General features: G+C 37.5%; 1 protein-coding gene across 7 annotated transcripts in view; it reads left to right on the top strand.

Moving 5' to 3' along the window:
* DYRK1A (dual specificity tyrosine phosphorylation regulated kinase 1A) overlaps window positions 1-20,789 on the top strand; it is a 188,235-nt gene that overhangs the window by 70,921 nt on the left and 96,525 nt on the right. For 5 of the 7 annotated variants that reach the window (XM_020995857.2, XM_020995854.2, XM_020995856.2 and 2 more), the window contains exon 2: window positions 5,491-5,577. The exons of 1 other annotated variant lie outside the window; for it this stretch is intronic. Coding sequence is in view for 4 of the 6 variants with exons in the window: in XM_020995854.2 (XP_020851513.1) it covers window positions 5,568-5,577 (10 nt within the window). In the remaining 2 variants the exon portion in view is untranslated. Of the gene's footprint in view, window positions 1-5,490; window positions 5,578-14,486; window positions 14,519-20,789 lie in introns of all 7 variants that reach the window. One more of the 7 variants, XM_078146527.1, reaches the window with a different exon arrangement.

Here is a 20,789-nt window from a genome sequence, read left to right on the forward strand (position 1 = left end):
TGTAAAGTCACATGAAATATATTTCCCTATTGGCCATAGTGCAAAAGAAAACAGACCCAGAACAAAAATGAGGAAAGTTTAAGAAGTATCCTCTGATCAACACTCAGTTAATTAGTTCTCTGTCTGGAGGTATATGTATAATAGCATTTTTCATTATAAGTCCTTCAGAATCGTCAACTGCTTTGGGAATATTTCATGGTTTTTTCTGTGATATTGTTTCATTAGTGCATCCCTGGCTTTCAGTCATAACCTTGAATATTTTTCTTTGTTTTATATATGTATTTGTCATTGTTTAGTTGTAAATTTTGTTAGGGTAGGTTTTGGGGAACATCAGGTGTTATTGTTATATATAGTTTCACTTGATCTCCAATTTGTCCAACTGCTTTTTCAGTATGTGAGCATGTGAATGTAAATGTCTTGTTGGAACTTCATAGTCTGATTTTATCTTCAGCTGTGATATTTTCATCAGGAATGTTTGAAAGTGCTCAATTTCATTATTTGTTCTTTTTTTTCCTTGAAGGATTACACTCAGTTTGGTGGGTAGGTTATTCTTGGTTGTAATCCCATCTGTTTTAATATCTATCATATTCTAATGGCCACCGGGCAGCTAGGTGATATAGCGTGCCAGGTCTAGAGTCAGGAAGATTTCATCACAGTGAATTCAAATCAGGCCTCAGGCAGTAGTTTTGTGACCCTGGACAAGTGATTTAACCCTATTTGCTTCTGTGTTCTTATCAGTAAAAGGAACTGGAGAAGGAAATGGCAAACCTCTCCAGTGTCTTTGCCATGAAAGCCCCAAATGGGATCATCAAGATTCAGACACAACTAAAACTACTGAACAACAAGCCCTCTACTCCTTTAACATGGTACTTGCTAAATCTTGTGTGATCCTTACTGTGGTTCCATGGTATTTGAATGGTTTCTTTGTAGCTAGCTATTTATAGTATTTGTTCTTTGAGCTCTGGAATTTGGCTATAATATTAATGTGAACTTTTGGGATTTTGAGATCTCAACATTTTGGGATCTTTCAGGTGGTTATCAGTAGATTCTTTCAATGTCTATTTTACACTCGGGTTCTAGGATATTAGGGCAGTTTTTCCTCTATAATTTCTTGAAATATGTCTAGGCTTTTACTGATTCTTAAATTATCTCTTCTAGATTTATTTCCTAGGGCAGTTGTTTTTCCAGTGAGACATTTCACATTTTCTCCTATTTCTTCATTCTTTTGACATTTATTGTTTCTTGATGTCTCATGCAATCATTAGCTTCTACTTGCCCAATTTTAATTTTTAAGGCATTATTTAGTGAGCTTTTGTATCTCTGTTACTATTAGGCCAGTTTTGTTTTTAAGGTGTTTTTTTTTTCCAGGATTTTTGGTGCCTCTTTTAGTAAGCTATTAACTGTCTTTTCATAATTTTCTTTCCTTGGTCTCTTTTTTTTTAACCTCAGTATTCCTCAACCACTCTAATTTTGAAAATTTTTTAGCTTTTACAGGAATTCTTTTTGAGTTTGTGTCTAGTTCACAACTTTTCTTTGAGCTTTTGCTTGTAGCTCTTTTGACATCGTTGACTTCTGAGTTTCTGTCTTGATCTTCTTTGTCTTCACAGTAGCTTTTTGTGGTCAGGCTCTTTATTTGTTGTTTGCCTATTTTTCAGCCTCTTTATTGACTTGGAGCTTTATGTTAAAGTTGGACTCTGTTTCCTCATGAGAGAGTGGGAGGGGACTGTCCCAAGCTTCAGCCTTTTTCATATTGCTCTTTGCAGAGCTGGTTTTAGGGCTTTGATAGTTTTTGGTTCTTCCAAGGTAGTGTGATCTGGGGAGAGGTGTGGTCATTTTTCTCCTGATTTGCACTGTGGTCCTTACCTAGGAGGGCCCCTAATCCTTTGGGATTTCAGTTGGTACTGCTTGCTAGAGTCCTTATTCTTTCTTGACTGAAAGTGCTCTTTTCTGCCCTTGAATTGTGTCTCAGAAGTAGATGTAGGCAGTGGTGTTAACAGTTTGTGTTTCTGTGACCAGTGCTGGCACAGGGGTCCCTTGTACTCTCCTTCTGGCCCCTTGCCTTGTTCCCTACCAGCACTGGTCTGAGAGCTCCTGGAGCTGCTGTTTGCTCCTGTCTCTACCATCTAGCCCCACCCCTGATGATGCGTCCCCAGAGGCTCCTGGACAGCTTCCACCCCTGGGTCAAAGATCTCTCCTGATCTCCTAAATGTCTTGGGCTGGAAGAATTTTTCACCCTGACCTTTTGCTGGGTCTGTCACTCCAGAATTCTATTTGGGGCTTTATTTGAAAATCGTTTGGAGAGCTCAGCTATAGCGCTACCAGTCTTTGTTTCTCTGTAGCTGCTACAACATCTTGTCTTTCTTATTTTGGGAGGAGGTTTGGCTATGGCAGTCTGATGAGTATGAAGTGGAAACTGAAAATTGTTTTAGTTTACACTTAATTAGTGTTTCTGAAAGTGCAGTGTCCAGAGGTGTCCACAGGGGTGTCCTAAAGTCAGGAGCAATCTTTTTTTTTCATGATAGTACTTAGATATTTTTATTTCGAATGTAAATACAGCAATAGATACAGGCTACATAAGCAAAAGTTCTTTTGGTTGGGGAGAGGAGCCTCAAGAATTTTTAGGGGAGTGAAGAGGTTCTTAGACCCAAAAGTTTGAGAACTTAATGATATTGTTACTAGTGATTTGGACTATTTTTCATATGAATGTTGATAATGTGGGTTTCTTCCTTTTGAAATTGCCTGTCATATCTTTGTCCACTTATCAGTTGAAGAATAGCTCTTTTTCTTCTAAATTTGAATCAGTCTCTTATATACCTTGGGACTGAGGCCTTTATCAGAGAAAATTTCTTTAAAGATTCTCCCCCCTTCCCCAAATACCTTCTTCATTAATGTAACCAACACTACTCATTTTATCTTCTGGGACCCAATAACCTTCTGTCTCTGTTGTAATTTCTACTTTCTAGGAGAAATTTTTTTCTAATTTGTTTATTAAGTGACCTTTTATACCTAAGTCATATATCCATTTGGAGTGTATTGTGCTACATATTCAATGCCTAATTTCTGCCAGAATGTTTTCCATTTTTCTGAGATTTTGTGAAATATTGAGTCCTTATACAGCTAGGTAGCATTTATATTGTGTCAATTTGCATTCGTGAAAGCTTTTGATTTTCTTTCAGGAGCTAAGCGGGGATTCTTTTTATTTTCACTTTGACCTCTATTTTTAATAAGTCTGAGTTTACTTTCATGGTTCCCTGAAATATCACTATATTTCAGGCTCTTACTGTAGTCATGTCTTCTAGGTTATCCAGTCATTCTTAGTATTTTTTTCTCCTTGACTTATTTTCAGGTTCAGTTTATAAAATGAGTTACTTTGTATTCTTTAAAAATTTTTCTTAAAACACTTTTTTTGTTTACGGAGTTATTGTCTTTGATTTGCCCTGTTCTAATCTTCATGAAATCTGTTATTTTGGTAAGGTTTTGTATCCCTTGTTGCCGTGGTTCAGTCATTTCAGTTGTGTCTGACTCTTCATGGCTGCATTTGGGGTTTTCTTGGCAAAGGCATTGGCGTCGTTTGCCATTTCCTTCTTTAGTTCCTTTTTACAGATGAGGAAACTGAGGCAAATAGGATTAGTGACTTGTCTGAGGCTGGATTTGAACTCAGGTCTTTCTGACTCCAGACCCAATGCTCTATCCACAGTGTTGAGAGTGTTTGCAGAGGAGAACTTGGCCTGCAATGTTAAGTGAAGCAGAGAGGTCAAGAAAGATGAAGACTAAAATAATTCATTGGGATTGAGAGAGGACAGGAAGTGGAGACAATGAGTATGGACAGCTTTTTCTAGGAATTTGACTAAGAGAGCTATATATGAAGATAGCTTGAGGTGATAGGAGCCATTGTAAGTTTAAGATACAGATTCAAGGAACTTGTACATATTTGATGTTTCTGAGAGAGAGAATATGAATGTGGATATGATTGAGGCATATAATTGGCTTGAGGAGATGAGAGGGATCTGTAAAGGTACCTGTAAAGGGGTTTGGCCTTGGTAAGGAGAGGATATATCTTCTGCTCATGGTTTGGAGGAAAGTGCAAGAGAATTGGGAGTAGGCATGGGGATTTAGGGAGGAATAATGGAAAGTGGTTTTTTGAAATCAAGAGAAGTGAGAGCTCAAAGGCAATGGACTCAGTGTCCCAAAAGCAAATAAAGAGGTGATAGAGATTATCAGCTAAGAAAGTTGAGGGGTGGGGAATTTGGGAAGGTTTTAGGAGAGAAGAGAAAGTTTGAAAATGGCTTATACTTGTAGTGAGTTAGGGAGTCAATTGTAAGAGAGTAAAAGGATTACATGACTATGGTGAGGGTCTTGTTGAAATTGGGTAATTTGGTTGTGTGACTTTAACCAGCTCTGTTGAGTAGCAAGTGAATAGGAATGGAGGAGGTTTATGGTAATAATCCAGGGCTTGGATTTGGGAAGGTGTGAGTGATGATAGGACAAGGAGAGGAGGGATTCAGTTTGATATGGAAAGTCATTCTTCTGGAAAATACAGTCTGGTTTTATTTATCCAGCAAATATTTATTGAACAGTTATTATATACAAGGCAGAAGGATTCCAGGATGAATTAGATCATAGTACCTGTTCATCGGGAATCTTATGATATAGTGGGGAAGTTAAGATGAACATAGAAATAACTATATTTTAATATAGGCTGCATAAAGTTAAAAGAGAGGTACAAAGTGCTCTGAGAGTTTGAGGACTGCTTCTAGCTGGGTAGAAATGATTGAAGTTAGTTAAATTCAAGCGCCTTTTTCTAACATCTTTTGCTAGCTGATAATAGTGAAATTGTGCTTGCTTTCAGTACTTTGAAAAAAATTGGCCAATACTAATCCATTGTCTAACAATTGAAGATAGTAAATGAATAGTCAAAAACTGAATAATGATCTGAGTCAGATAAGAGAAAGCCATAAATGGGTTCCAAATGGTGGATAATTTGCAGTGTTTTAATTTTGAACTGACACTTTTTTCTATTTTTAAACAATTTTTTCCTTCTAATCTGTATTTTCTTTGCCCTTTTCCTTGTCTTGGTAAAGGTTAAGTTGTAAAAAGAACATAATTCATTGATATTTAATCTCAGCTATTAATTGATTGAATGAAGAATTTTATAAAATGATCTCAGCTTAAATACCTTAGGATAATAAAATAAACAGGTTATGATAGTTTTTTAAAAAATGTTTTAGCTGTTTAAAAAAGCTCTATTTTCCTTTTTTTTTTGTCCCTGGTGGCTGAGGAATATTTGTGTTTTAAAGAAAGTTGACACTGTATTGTGTAAAAGTCATAGAAAAATTTGATTGAAAATACAAGTCAGAAAATTTTCAAAGCTTAAAATAATTTTATTTTCATGTTTAGTTAAGGAATATTGTATTTACCTTAGATGGTCCTTGATAAGAGTAATTGTCTTATATCATTATCTCTTATCATAATTTGTTTTTCTTCACACAGTGTTTGTAGTTTTGCTGCTGGACTCTTCCCTCCCTTCCCCCACCCCATCAGGATGATATGAGAGTTGAAAGAAGACGATGCATACAGGTGATTCAAATTTTCAAATACAGTTTGACCATGGTTATCTGAGTGAGTGTGGGGATTAATGAAATTCTTGAGAATGGGGTAACTTTATGATTAAAGACACTGGGAGTTATTAGATGACAGGGCTTGTCAAGAAAAAAATGTGATAAACACTAAATAAAATATGATAACTTACATTTCTATAAGGGTTTACAAATACATTATCTCATTTGATTCTCATAATAACCCCGGTAGTAGGAGGAAGTTTGTGTTTGGTTAGGGAAAGCTATCCTAGTTATTTTAAATGATTCAACAGAAATGTTTTTCTTTTGGAAGTAGCCTTATTATCTGAATAATAAAATTAGTATAATTAGAACAGTTACATGTAAGTACCCATCAGGTTGCTTAAAAAAAAAAAAGATCTTTTGAAATGAAAAGAGCTTATTCTAGCAATGAAAAAGTTACAGTTTATTTCTCTACCCTGAGCTTGTTCATTATAATTGAATATCCTTAATTTCAGGAGTTGATTTACTACTGATATTTTAACTTTGTAGATTAAACATTTAATGATTAGCTGTCAGGAGAGAAATATTTAGTAGTCGGTTGTGGTGGTTTCCTGTTCACTTCGCCATTCTCCAGAAGGGTAGCTGTTATTTATGGGCTATATGGTGTGCCTGTATCAAAGAAGGTGCTGTCCTCTATGAGTGAAGCAAACTTGTAGTAGCTTAAAAGAAATGTGAGATGTTCAGGTTTAGAGCCATTTCCACTCCAAATGGTCACGTGGGCTGTTGGAGCCTTCCAAGCTCACGTTTGTCTGATTAGCCACAGTTTGAACGCACTGTACCTTGACTCCAGCACAGTGATGCCATGTTGGTCCTCTTTGAGAATGAAGGACAACAACCACCAACCAACCCACCGTTATCTTCAGGTAGTCATGTTGGTACCTGAGTTCATACTGTTGGGAGATGTAGTTAATTTTTAAAAAATGTTTACAAACTCTAAAATTAAACAGATTGTGTGTCACTTTTGAGTTGGAGTGGTTCAGCTGTGTTTGAATCTCTGACAGGTTTTACCTGCCTGAGTTTATAAACTGTTTAAAAACGTGGTCAGTTAACCTCAAAAGAAGTATACCTACACACATTTTGAATAGATTACTCTTGTTGGTATGGCCTTGGTAGATTGCATTTCTGCCAAAAGGATAACAATTATATTTTTTCACTGTGATAACAGAGATTTTTAACAAATTAATATAATCAATAAGTTTACCTTGTTTTAAAAGATAGTCAATCCTATATTGTAAACTAAACCATATTTAAATGATATAAGGGAGTTCAGTATTTAAAGGAATCATAGGATGAATCTCCTTGTCAGTAAAAGTTCCCCAACTTTTAATCAGGATTTTCATATATTTGGTTTGTGGCATACAACATGAATGTGATGTTCTCTTTATAGTCTCACAGATAATTGTTTGGTCAGTGTACTTGGTATAAATTTGTTTTGACAGATCTTTTTTATCACTTGGAAATAGTTTCCTTAAAAGCAAAGATTTATTTTGTTAAAAATTTCCATTTTAAATTTATTAATATGTTAATATTATTTGTAACAGAGAGTACAGGTAAGATGATCTCTGTATTTCCATTGTATTTTCATTTAATTTAAGCTTTCAGCCACAGGCTGAAGTTTGTCGCAGTTTTATTGTTTCACTAGATGAAAACTGAGGTATTTTGGTTTACTTTTAAAATGGCAGTTTTTAACCATACACCCATACTACCATACAGCTGTAGTTACAGATCAAAAAAAAGAATAGGTTTTTAAAAAATTCTAAGAACTTTATTAATTTTAATCTAAATATACTTTCCAGTATAACATGATTAAACTACCATTTTCAAAACTAATAAGAAATTGAACAACATTCATGTGTTGGTTTCATACAATCTTTTTTTGTTGTTGTTCTTTCATGTGTAGAAAAGGTTTTTATCTCATGTCATTTAAAACATGCATGTTGAATGCCAGTACTAGTAATAGGTACTTTTTATCATGTAAAGGCAAGTCTTTTTCTTGTAAAAAAATTCTATTATGAAATTTTAACAAAAAACCCAAGTGTGTGTGTGTGTGTATGTGTGTGCATGCACACACATATGTATTTAAATGAATATTGACATCCAGTATCTATAACACGTTTTCAGTTACTCCTTCCCTTAACTATCTCCTTCACATTTACTTTTGTATTTGTGTAAATCTTCTTTTTACACAGCTTTAGTGCATGTACAGTGTTACTGCTCTGCTTTTTTCATTCAAAATCATTCATTTAAATTCCTCATGTGCCTCATTTGTGCTTTTAAATTATATTGCAGCATTGTATAACATTAATGTAGTATGATTCAGTCATTCTTCAGTTGTTGGGCACTCAGGTCATTTCTAGCTTTTCTTAATTAACACCTTCTTCAAAGGCAGGGTCTCCTGTTTTTCATCTTAATAGTAACTGCATACAGTATAGTGATTGTATTAGGAGTTTAATAAATGTTTAGACCATTCAAGGGAAGTAATGGATGATCAGCTTAATCACCTGTCCCTCTCAACAGAGTTCTCTCCAACCACTGGTATTCTGCCTGTACTCATTCTTAAATGGATATTCCCACCTTAATACTTCCTTTATCTCATGATAATGAACCCGTCCCTATGGCTGTACAGACCCTATTACCTGTCCCCACGAGGGCTCTGTTAATTCCTTTTAACCTCGTCCCTCCCCTTACCTTCCACTGTGTCCCTTGGAATTACATAATTAACAAACTTTATTTCATTTTAAATTTCTTCCTCTTCAGCTCTTTACATCTTTTGGTACTCAGTGAGACCTGTCTCCTCTGTGATGACGCTGTTTCCCTGAATACTCTTTAAAGTACTGATAATAATCTGTTTTCTCTCTGCCCCCTCCTTGTTCCCTAAATTCTTCTAGTCTGATCATGTAGTCATTGTCTTCTATTTGGCCCATTTTAATATTCACAGAGTTTGCTACTTGAGTAAGATTTTGAATTCTTGTGCCAACCTGTTAATTTCCTTTGTAATTCTTTCCTCTATAGCTCTAATTTCTTTTTCAGTATTATTTTTAGTGCTGTCATTTAATTTATAAAAGGATTTTTTAGCTCTTAAATGTTTTTTGGTTGTTTTATCTTTTCTAGGAGTTCTAGGTTGAGATTGTGGCTCAAGCTGGGGTCCTGTCTGTACCCCTGCACCCCCACCACCTGGCTTTGCTTGTAGAGGTTTTGAGTCATCATTTTCTTCTGGGTTTGTGTCTTGAGCTTCTCAGTCACCATAACCAGCTTTTAGTGATGAGATTTGTTTTTATTTTGCTCAGTCTTTCAGCCTACTTCCTGACTTTGGACTTGGTGGACTCATGCACTTTTGAAGTGAAGTTCTTGGATGGTTCTGCTGTTGTATTCTTGGGTATTGCATGCTCAAAGAAAAACACAGCTTGGTCATAGATTTAACCAGAATTCCTAGAAAAGATGTGCCAGGATCTCAGGGATAGTTCAGGTTAGAGACCTTTTTAAGCTTTCATTGCTACAAAAATATTTTAATCTAGAGTAAAATCTGATCACTGCCCCCTCCCTAGTCTGAGATTTGCAAGTTCCTGTCTAGGCTTAGGTCTGAGCAACAATAGATTCTGATAGATTCAGCCACTTTTAGACAGTTGGGAAGCTGTACTGGTTCAGAGTGACAGAACTACTTCTTTGTGGCTTCCTTCAAGCAAGCTTCCTTGCAGTTCCCATACTCATTCTTGGGTATGGAATTCCTTCTCTGGTTATTCCTCTGTAGGCTTCAGATTGGGCTAGAAGTTTGAGCTGAAACTCTGTTCTGCTCCTGAATTCTGAGCCTTACCACTGTCCTTGCTTCTGAATTTCTTCCTTACTTGTTATACTGCTTAGTGTTTGCTTGCTCTTTATTTAGAATGCTACTCCTGGGCACAGATCTCCTACTTAGTTGTCACTGAATTGGTGATCTGGCACTGGGTGGTGACTAACATAGCTGCCACTTGGCACCTCTTCCCACATCCTCCATGAGGGATGCTACATATGCGTCCAAGATCTCCTCTTGCTATGGTTCACAGCCTCTTCCTGTACTGGTGTGTTCTGCACTGCAGTCTTGGCCAGACCCTGTCTCCATTGTATGCAGACCTCTCTGTCTTACGTCCTTATGCTAACTTGGGCAGGAAAAATGACACACTAATGTTTCTCTTAAAATTTTCCCATCAGGACTTAGTATGGCTGGTTTTAGCACTTCTTAAAACTTTAGGCTGCAATGCCATATGGGGTTGTGACCCACAGTTTAAGAAGTGTTGAAGGGGTCACAAGTAGAAAAAGCTTAAGCTCTGTGAATCTAGATTATTTTGGAGGAGTTGGGGCATGTGGTATGTAGTTCGCTCTCCTTGCTACCCCATCATATTGATTCCCCTCATCAACCTTTAAACCTGAACACCATCCTTCACTTTTGCTGGCACTTAATATTTTTACTATTCCTATGATGCTTACTATAGGTGATCGAAGATGATAAATTTCATCATGAATGTTCTTCAGGATCTAGATAACCTGATTTAGCTGGGATCTTACTATGTCTTCGTAAAGGTTCATACTGATAACTTCATCATTGATTATTAGAAATCCTCTACTTTCTATTCTGTATGCGAAATTTAATACCTCAGGCTCCCGCAGTGTTTATTCTGCATCTATTTACTGTCAGGGCTAAGCTTACCATAGAAGACCTCAACTCATTCCTGAACTAGAATTCTTTTACAACATAGCCAACAACTAGTCTTTGCTTGAAGACCTCTAGTGAAGGAGAGCTTAGTACCTCCCATTTTAGTTTTAAATGATTTTGGCTAGAAGTTTTTCATTATATCAAGGCTAAATCTGCTTCTTTAAAAATTCTACTTGTTGTTCCTAATTTTTCCCTCTGGGTTCCAGTAGAATCCCTAATGTGGTAGCCTTTCATATATTGAAGTCAGGTGTTATGTCCAGTCTTCTTTACGTTAAATAACCCTGGTTCCTTCAACTAGACCTCATGGTTTAATTCTCAGGTACTTCACCATCCTAGTAGCCTTTTTGTGAACACCTTCACTTATTAGTGTCCTTAAAATGTGGTACCTGCTACTGAATATGATACTCCAGATGTGAAGGGCAGGGAAACATGTATTCTTTTTTGTATGAGATCATAAATATATTTGATGTTTTGTAAATTAATCTTTTCTTGGATTTCATCTTTAAAAAGATAATGATTAACTTCCTATAATAGCAGATGTGGCCATTTTCCTTATTTTTGATTCTCTCTGTACTTGGCCATTTCCCTTCTTTCTGGGCACAGTTCTGTCTGTTTTGGGTCTTTCCCTGCTCCTCCTTTCCCCAACTTCCTTTCTCTTCCCTGCAAAAATATATTCAGTTACATATTAGCACTGTGCTCATACAGTGTTTTGATTCTGCATATGAATCTCTTTCTTCCTGACTCCAAGTCTATTTTTATTGGCCACATCATGCTATGTAGTACTTCTTTTCTCCATGGTCATTCAAAGGTCACTCAGTGCTTTCAAATTTATATCTGAAGGTTCTTTTAAAACTTTTTTTCATTGATATCTTTCATTGTTATACCAACTACATTTTCCATTGTATCCTTCTCTGCATTCCCTATAAGAGTGCCAATACTTGTAATAGAGAATAAAAAAGTGGGGGAAATTTAACAAAATCAACAAACATCAATGTGATGTGCAGGTCCTCCTACCTCTGCAAAGAAGTTTGAGGGAGATGTTTTCCCAAAGCTTTTCTTTGGTTCCAAGTTTCTACCAGTTTATTTGGTGTCTGCCATTGAGATTCACCTGTACCAGTTGACATAATAGTAAGGGTAGGCAGGTGCCCTCTTGTTATTGCCTTCCTTATCTCGGGTCTCAGATCTTTTATTAGCCATTTTTTCTGCCTTTTTCTTCTTAAAATAATTCTTCTTAGAAATTATAGAAGTTAATTAAAACCCTAACAAATGGTCTATCCACCCTGGGCGGTAATTCTGCCCATCGTATCCTAAAAAGGCCTTTTATTGTCCTTAGTTTTCTTCAGTTGATCTCTTGAGTTTTTGTACTCCTGATATGTTTTTATTTTCTTCCTATTGCCTTTCTTTTCTTTCATTTTCTGTGTATGCCTTTTAAAACCAGCCAAAATGGTGGTTCAGTTCTCTGTATAGCAACACTGATCTTTCTAGGCAACTTTCCCTTTTCTTTCATCTTAGAGTGGCTTTTCTTTGTGTTGTCAGAATTTATTTTCGAGAGCTTAGCATTATTCCTTTGCTAACTTTCGCTGTAGAATCAGGCAATGGGATCCTTCCTTAACTTTTTTTTCCCTGAAATCTAGATGAAATCTACTTTATTAAAATTCAAGGTGCACATCGAACTATTTCTGGCTTTCTTTTCATCTTATAAATTTTAAGATTGAATGATCACTTTCTCTCAAGGTTTTAATCATTTTCATTCTGCCATCCATTTCTTCCTTCTCAAGAATCAGGTTTTGAATTGTTCTGCTCATTGTTTGCAATGTCTTTAAAAAATAAAACAATAACAAAATATATTTTATAAATAACTTTTGTCATCTCCTGCTTTATTCCAATTGCTGAAAAAGAGGTGTCCCTTCTTGTCAGTGTTACTCCTTTATGTATACTATTGCTGTCTCATACCTTTCTGTCTTCTGCCCCCTCTGTTATTACCTCTCTCACAATTTTTTTCCATTTCTTGCTTCTCTAGTCACTCTTATAGTCCTTGTTGCTAAGCCCCCCTTTTTTTCCTCTGAGGTTTTATTTATAGTTGTGTAGTTATGCTCTTCTTTTGGTTCTTGGACTTTTCTTAAGTCATAGTATTCCTTCATTTTGTTTAATGCTTTTAATGTTCATTATTTTTTTCTGCTTACTTGTATTTCCAGCCATAGTACTGTCATTGGGACTTTGTGTTCTGGCCAGTTGCCTTTGATACTTAACTCTTGGATGGGTTGTGTAGACCTGGTTTGGTCTTTTCCTCTCTAGATTCTGGATGAAACTGTTTTAGATGTTATTGGTGTTCTAGATGATGTGTGTGGGAGGCAGGCCCCATCCTCTGCCTCGCTCCTTGGATTTCTCAGTCTTTTGATGGTGCTCTGAGGATTCTGGCCTTGGAGACTAGTTTCTGTCTCCTTTTCCTTGCACAATCTCAAATCAGGAGGAAGTTGATTCTGTTCCCTGTTATGGCCCTATCACATGCTGGGGAACAGACTGGTCTCAGACCTCTTTAAAGACCCCATAGAATGCATGCTCTGAAACTGACTTGGCTTTTTTTCTTGCATCTCTTCATGTTCCCAGAAGAACATATCCGGCTAGATCTCCCTGTACATTCCCTGTACATTGATCTGTGGAGATTGGCTTTGTGCTTTGCTTCTGTTCTAAAAGGTCAAAGTTGGTATTTGAATTAAGGTACCCTTTGACTAGGGATCTCCCTATTGAGCACACCAACTAGCTTACAATAAACGGTAGAAGCCTGTGCTGGATTCAATTGTGGAAGCCCATCCCTGGGTTCCAGCTCATTTAACCAGAATTTGGGCTGATTTCCCTTAAATGAGCCCTCCTTCAGCTTTTGCAGCTTCTGACATCTTTACTGGAATTTGAAGTGGCCTCTCTGATATGACTAATGTCTGGCAGTGTCTGCTGGCATCTTTTTGTGCAGTTCTGGCCTGGTCTGGATGAAGGAACTTGTTTCTATTTCTTTTGTTTTCTCCATCATAGATTTTTTTGGGGGGCCCTTCTCGGGTTTTATGTGGGAGATCTGGGCTATTCTATAACTTTTTTATTTGTCCCTTTTAATATAAAGTTTATTTTTTTGGGGGGGCCCTCCTGTATCTCTCACCTCTCCCCCACCCCTATAGTTAATCTTTCATTGTTAGTTCATTGATGTACATCACAACCATTTCAACTCTTTTCCCTTTATTCAACTGAAACATTGTCTTTGTGACAAAGAAAAACAATTAAGCAAAACACTGAAAGCTGTGACAACATCCAGTAGTGTATACTATATCTTCATAGTCTTCTGCTTCTTTGCTGTGAAGGAAAGGCATGCTCTATTAGCTGTATTGGAGTCAGACTTTCAGTGACATTTTATTTAAGTACTTTGGTACCTTTAAGTATTCATTTCACTTACGTTGTTGAATTTGTATTTTTTTTTCTCCTGCACTGTTTCATATATCTCTTCCTTTGTTTTTGAGAATTTCTCATTTGTCTTTTCTAATTGAACTATAATACTCCATTACATTCATGTACCATTGCTTTTTAAGTCTTTCTCCCATCATTGGGCACCTGCTCTGTTTTCAGTTCTATATTATAAAAATAGTACTTTAATATTTGGTACATATTGGACCTTTTGTCTGTCTTTGATTTTGTTGGGGTATATGACCGGTAGTGGTATTGCTTAGTGAAAGGCTATATATACAGTAGCTTAGTCACTTTTCTTGCATAATTTCAAATAAGCACAGTTTGACTACTTCATAGTTTTGCTAATAGTATATTAGTATCTCTATCTTCCCATGGCCTTTCCAACATTGCCTCCCATTTTTTGGTCATCTTTGCCAATTTTCATTGGGTGAGGTGTTTGAAATTTCATTTTCCTTGTTTATGATATGGACTTTTTTTCACATGGTCAAAATGGTCCATAATTCTGAATTTGAAAGCTGTTTGTTCCTATTCTTTGACTACTTACCTATTCAGAATGGCTCTTGGTATTAGATATTGTATTTAATTCCATATGTATTTTGGATATTTTTATCGATGACACTTGATGCATATATTTGTCTCCTTTTATTGATTTTATTCTTGCAAAAGCTTTTTAATTGAATAAATTCAAAACTGTCTATAGTTGTAAAAGATTTTGTTTGGTTTTTTTCTAGTTTTTGAAGAATGAAATCATGAAGGTGAATCAGTAAGTTATAAGCTTCTCTGATTTTGGCAGATGGAGAGTTTTGCAGGTGTCCAGATAATTTAAGTTCCCCTTATCTACTGTATAAGACTTTTTTGAATCTTTTGTTTTCAGTATCATCAACTTTGTATCAAGTTCCTAGTCCTCTCTTGTTCTAATTGTTTATGTGGCTTTTGTTTATATTGCCATATTGATCTTTTCCCAAAGGTTCTTTCCTATTCTTTCTCCAATTGGTCTTTGTTCATTTTATTATGAATGAATGAAAAAAAAACATATCTTAATGGCATACTATGTGCAGCATACTTTGATAAGCTCTGGTGATACAAATAGAAAAAAGCAAGATTGTCCCTGCTCTCAAGGGCCTCAGTTTCTAATGGGGGAGACAATACATATAAAAGGATTCAGCTGTAGGCGAGTGGCTCTTAGGGTGCAACAGCAAGGCGTATGGCAGTGGATCTTTAATGTCATTTACATTATAACACCATATCAGTTTCTGATTTTGAACTATTTGGTGGTAACAAGGACTTGGTTGGTGAGAACTTTCTTATCTGGGTTTTTATTCACTGTGGCTAATTTGGGGCTGCATTACCTGCCCAAGCTGTTGCCAGATCACCTGTCCACAAGGGTTGCTGCCTGATTGATTAATGGCTGTAGGAGTTGGGTTGGAAGCATAGCCAGTGGTCTTATGTGCATTGATCTTTCTGGGGCCCTTGGGCTTACCTGCCTGTCCATGGCAGTTGATGGTGGTGGCAAAGCTGGATCCATGTTCTATTAAAGGTAGTTTTCCTTCTTAATATTTATCGGGAATCAGACTGGAAACGAGGCTAGGGGTCTGGGGATGGGTTGGTAACAGGCACAGGGTCCTGGGCTGTCTCTACTAGGGTCTGAAAGGCATTGATGGTAGCAGTGATTTGACCTTCCTTGAAAGTGTTCTCCCTTGTATTTCCCTCAGGGTACCTTGTTGCCTCTTGTCTAGTTTCCTTCTCTACCTCTGTTGGAGGCGGATGGTGGTGGTAGTTGGTGGTGGTGGCATTGGCGACAGTGGCAGGGTGCTCCCTGGATGATGCCTTGGGGGAGGGGCATGAAGCAGGGCTTAAATTTTCTGAGGGGGACACTTCTATTTCTGAGGCTCTTGGGCTTACCAAATAGTGTTATACATTTTTTTTCTTCTCTATCCTTTTCCTTTTGAATAAAATTGTTGTTTGGTGGTTTTCATTTATGTACAATTCTTTACGACCCCTGTTGGGGTATTCTTGGGAAAGATATTGAAGTATTTTGCCATTTCCTTCTTTGGCTCATTTTACAGATGAGAAAATTGAGACAAACAAATGGTTGAAGGTGGATTTGAACTCAGGTCTTCCTGACTCCAGGCCTTGCACTCTTATCTATAATGCTACTTCAATACCCTTTTAAATAAAGTGTACTCTTGTCTGTAGTTTTTTTTTTTTAAAGGCAATTAGGGGTTAAGTGACCTGCCCAGAGTCACACAGCTAGTAAGTGTAAAGTGTTTGGTCTGAGGCCAGATTTGAACTCAGGTCCTTCTGACATCAGGGCCCATGCTCTATCCACTGTACCACCTGGCTACCCCAATAAAATGTGCTCTTGCAAAGCCATATTCCTGTCATGGGTCTTAGCAATTCTACGAAGTCATGGAGATCACCTTGCATTGGGATATATAATTTACTTTGCTTCCCTCTTCCCCCTCTTTTCCTTTTTGCCCATGTGTATATTTCCTTTATTATATAACTCAGTATCAGACTGACCCAGGCTATGCTTCCTATTTTGCCTACTATATTATTAATGGCAAAAGGCAGTTAATGGGCAACACAATTCCTGGTTTAGAGGTGAGGGCAGGTGGCTCTCCGGCATCTCAATCATATCCAGATTGACCTTTCTGTAGTTGTTAATAGGAACATGATTAGAGTATTGGTTTAAGCCTGTTTGGGTTGGAATTGATTACCTTGGTACAACAAGGAGATTAGGAGTATCTTATACTCTGTATTATTTACATTACAGTGAGGAAAAGAGAACCAATCAGTCAGTAAGCAGTTACTAAGCACCTACTGTTGCCAAACATAGGGGCAGGCACCACAGAAACAAATGAAAGCCACTTTTCTAGTGGAGCTAATTCTCCCAGTAAGGGGGAAAACAACATGTGCACATATAAATTAAATACGAAACACTATGGGAGGAGATGCTAGTACTAGAACAATATGAGAATCAGAAAAGATCTCCTACAGGAGCTGTCACTTAAGCTAAACTTTAAAGGAAGTGAGGCATTCTCTTAAGAAGGCAGAGGTGAAGAGGAAATTCGCTTTTAACATGGGGAACAGAGCCACAGAATTTTAGAAATGGAAGGAACCTCAGTGGCTCTCCAGTTCTAATCCATAACTGAAAGGAATTCCCACCAAAGCACACTTGACACGGTTCAGTTTGAACACCTACAATACTTCTGTCTACTTTAAACAGACCTATTTTCTTTCTTACAAAAAAAAAAAGAAAAAAAAATCTTTTTTTTTTTTTTTGGCTAGGCAGTGGGGTTAAGTGACTTGCCCCGGATTACACAGCTAGTAAGTGTTAAGTATCTGAAGCCAGATTTGAACTCAGGTCCTTCTGACTCCAGGGCCGGTGCTCTTTCCCCTGTGACACTAAACAAACTGCCCCTAAACAAACCTATTTTCCCTATCATCAAACCTTGATTTTCCTCTTCCTAAGCTGCCCATTGTTACTGTTTTTTCCCAGTTGAGGGCCATATAGTACCATTCTAATTCCTCTTCCACAAAATAGTTCTTGTATACTTGAATGGATATCTTATCCCCCTTTAGCCTTCTCTTCTCCAGGCTAAACATCCCTAGGGCCTTCAGCTCATTTGACAAAGGTTTGATGCCTTTTATCCTTCTGGCTGCCCTCTTCAGGACAATCTTCAACTCTTCATTATCTTTCTGAAATCTTGGTATTTAGAATAGGAGATAGTACTACAGATGAAAAGGACAGAGTTCAGAAAAACATATTTCCTTCTTGTTCTTGGAAGCTCTAGCCCTCTTTAATTCAGCCATAAATCACATTACCTTTTTTGGCTACCATGTTAACGCTGCTGATTCGTTGAGCTTGTATTCTAATAAAGCCTATGAATCCTTTTCAGAATAGCTCCCTTTTCTTGTCTTCCTGCAGCTTATTTTTAAAGTAAGGTTTTATATTATGCTAAATGAATTTCATCTTATTAAATGCAGTATGGTGCTGACTATCCTTCAGAGTCAGTCAGTTAACATTTTATTAAGTTCCTGCGGTGCAGCTTCATAATGGGCCAGCTGAGGCAGCTAGGTGGCTAAGTGAATAGAGGGCTGGGCCAGGAGTTGAGAAGACCTGTGTTCAAATCCAGCCTCAGACAATTACTGTCTGTGTGATCCTGGGCAAGTCACTCTGTTTACCTTAATCCACTGGAGAAAGAAATGGCAAACCACTCCAGTATCTTTCCCAAGAAAACCCCATGGTGTGCTATGGTCTATGGGGTCACGAAGAGTCAGACAGGACTGAACAACAAATGTGTTAGCTACTATGCTAAGTGCCTTACAGTTATTATCTCATTATCTCATGCTAGAACTACCTCATGCTAGATTTGAACTCGGGTCTTTCTTCTAACTGCCCTACCCATAAGAGAACTGGAGTGTACCTTTTGAAGCATAGTAAAGATAATAACATGGAGGCCACCCTTATGAGATGGTGCTATATTTGGATATTATATCTAGATAGATATAATATGCTATTAACCAGTAGGCCTACTCACATAATTAACAGTCAGAAAGCTTTTTTTTTGAAGTGCCTACTGTGTTCTAGGTACCTGAGATAAAAACACATGCAACTCTGCTTTGAAGGAACTTATATTCTACTCAGGAGATAGAATTTGAGATCTCATCACAGATCTAGAGCTGGAAGGGTTCTTAGGGACCATTTAACCCAACCTCTTTTTCACAGAAGAAGGAACAAAGGCCCAGAGACTTCTAATTTGCCCAAGGTCCCATAATTAGTAAGTGTCAGAGGCAGGAAGAACTAGTGCTATTTTCATTCAGTTATCAAGCATTTATTAAATGCTTATGAATTGTGAGACACTGGAGATACAAATATAAAGAACACCTACTCTCAAGGGACTTAAATTCTACCAGAGACAGAATAATATTCAGGATAAATATATACATATTAAATTCAAGGTAGTTAAATATAAGATAAGGAGGGAGGGTACTAGGAGTTAATTAGGAAAGACTTCATGTGGAAGGTAAAGAGTGAGCTGCATTTTGAAAGAAAAGAAGGCTTCTGTAAGGCGGAACCAAGTATGAATATCATTCTAGTCATGAGGCAGTTGTCATTGCAAGGCATGGAGGTGAGAAATATGGTGTACTATATGTGTGTGAGGAATGCAGAAGGCCATTTTGGCTGGATTATAGAATGTAAGAAGGGGAAAGAATGTATAATGATTAAGAAAATTAGGTTAGAGCTAGATTGTGAAAGGCTTTATGAGGAAAACAAAATGCTACATTTGATTAGGGAGCCACTGGAAATTTGAGTAGGGGAGTAAGAAGTTTACATCTCTGCATTTGGAAATGGCAGCTTTGTGGGAGAATGGATTAGAGTGGGAGCTCTAGAACAGTTAGAAGGCTGTGCATTAGTCTAAGCTAGCGCTTCTTAAACTATGGGTCATGACCCCATATGGGGTTGTGAAAAATTTGGCAACAGTAAAAGGTTTCTGAATGCACAAGTGACCAAACATTAAAAATCATATGCGTAATGAATATGAGGCATATTGCATCATATAACTTCACTGCAGCCTTGAACACACATGTGTAATTTGTACTGCATGTGCTGTCACGCCCATGCAGCACCAACAGACAGATGTTCCTGAAACGTGAAAAGGCGTTGCAAGTGGAAAAAGTTTAAGAAGCCCTGGTCTTAAGCCAAGGATTAGGAGAGCCTCAACTTAATTATTAGCTATATGAGTAGAAAGAAGGAATGCGTGTAATTCATGTGGATTATTTGTGTCTAACATGTGGTAGAGCCTTCCAAGCTCGTATTGGTCTGATCAGCCACAGTTGGACACATTTGTACTTTGATTCAGACATAGTGATGTCAATTTGGTTCTCTTTGAGAAAGAAGGACAACAACCTTTTAGTTTGGGCACTTAATAAATATAGATTAGATGCAAGGGATATTGTGGAAGTAGAAACAATCAGATTTGGCAACTGATGTCAAGTGAAGCAATAGTGAGGACTTGAAGATAACATCATCTTGTAAAACTAAGAGACTCAAAGAATGGTGATGCTTTTGGCAGAAATGTGCCTTTACCTCTGATATATACTAGCCCTGGGACCCTTCAGCAAATCACTAAACTGCTCAATGTTGTGGGCACTTCTTTAAATAGTGTAAGTTACAGTGAAAGCATTGATCCGCGTTGGTTTTCCACATCTAGGACCTTTCCTATCCATAGAAATCATGGGTCTAATGGGCTTAGGGAGAAAGGCAGTGATTTTGCAGACCTAACTTATGTCTAGGACATCATGCTGGAAATGTCCAGTGATCAGTTGGTGATATGAGACTGAAACTTAAGGAAGTGATACTGGATATATGGATCTGGGAGTCACCTGCATAGATGCTAATTAAGTCCATGGGAGCTGAAGAGTTTCCTGAAGAGCAGTAGATAGATAGAAGATGACCCAGGACAGCCTAATGTTGGGGAACCTGTGGCCTCAAGGCCACATGTGCAGGTTCCACCTACCCCTTAGCCCTAGTGGAACATGCACAAGAGTCATGACATGGCTGACAAACAAGCAAAGAAGACTGATTAGGCAGACAGGTAGGAAAATGGCAAGAATGATTACCAAGAAAAGATCTCATCTGATTTAGCATGTGAGATTGCTGGCAACTTTAGACACAGCAGTTTCAGTTCAGTGAGTTTAGAAGTCAGATTGCAAAAGAGAGAAGAGAGGAAGGGGAGACAATCAGTGTAAATAGTTTTTCTTCTAGGAGTTTGAAGAAGGGAGGAGAGAGAGAGAGAGCTACAGTAGCTTACGAAGATGTAGGAAGGAGGATGCGAGACTGTTTGAAGGCAGTCAGAAAGGAAATAGTAGTTAAGGAGGAGAATGAAGATTTGAGAGATAGAGGGAGGATGATTGAGATCATAATTTACCGGAAAAGATGGGAGGGTATTGTATGAAGGGCACAGATAGAGGAATTGGCTTTGGAAAGAAGGGCTGCCTCATCAGAGAGATTGGAAGAAAGGAAGGGA

Source organism: Phascolarctos cinereus, unplaced genomic scaffold, assembly GCF_003287225.1.
Source record: "Phascolarctos cinereus isolate Bilbo 61053 unplaced genomic scaffold, phaCin_HiC Scaffold_726;HRSCAF=1367, whole genome shotgun sequence".
In the NCBI taxonomy this organism is placed as follows: Eukaryota; Metazoa; Chordata; class Mammalia; order Diprotodontia; family Phascolarctidae; genus Phascolarctos; species Phascolarctos cinereus.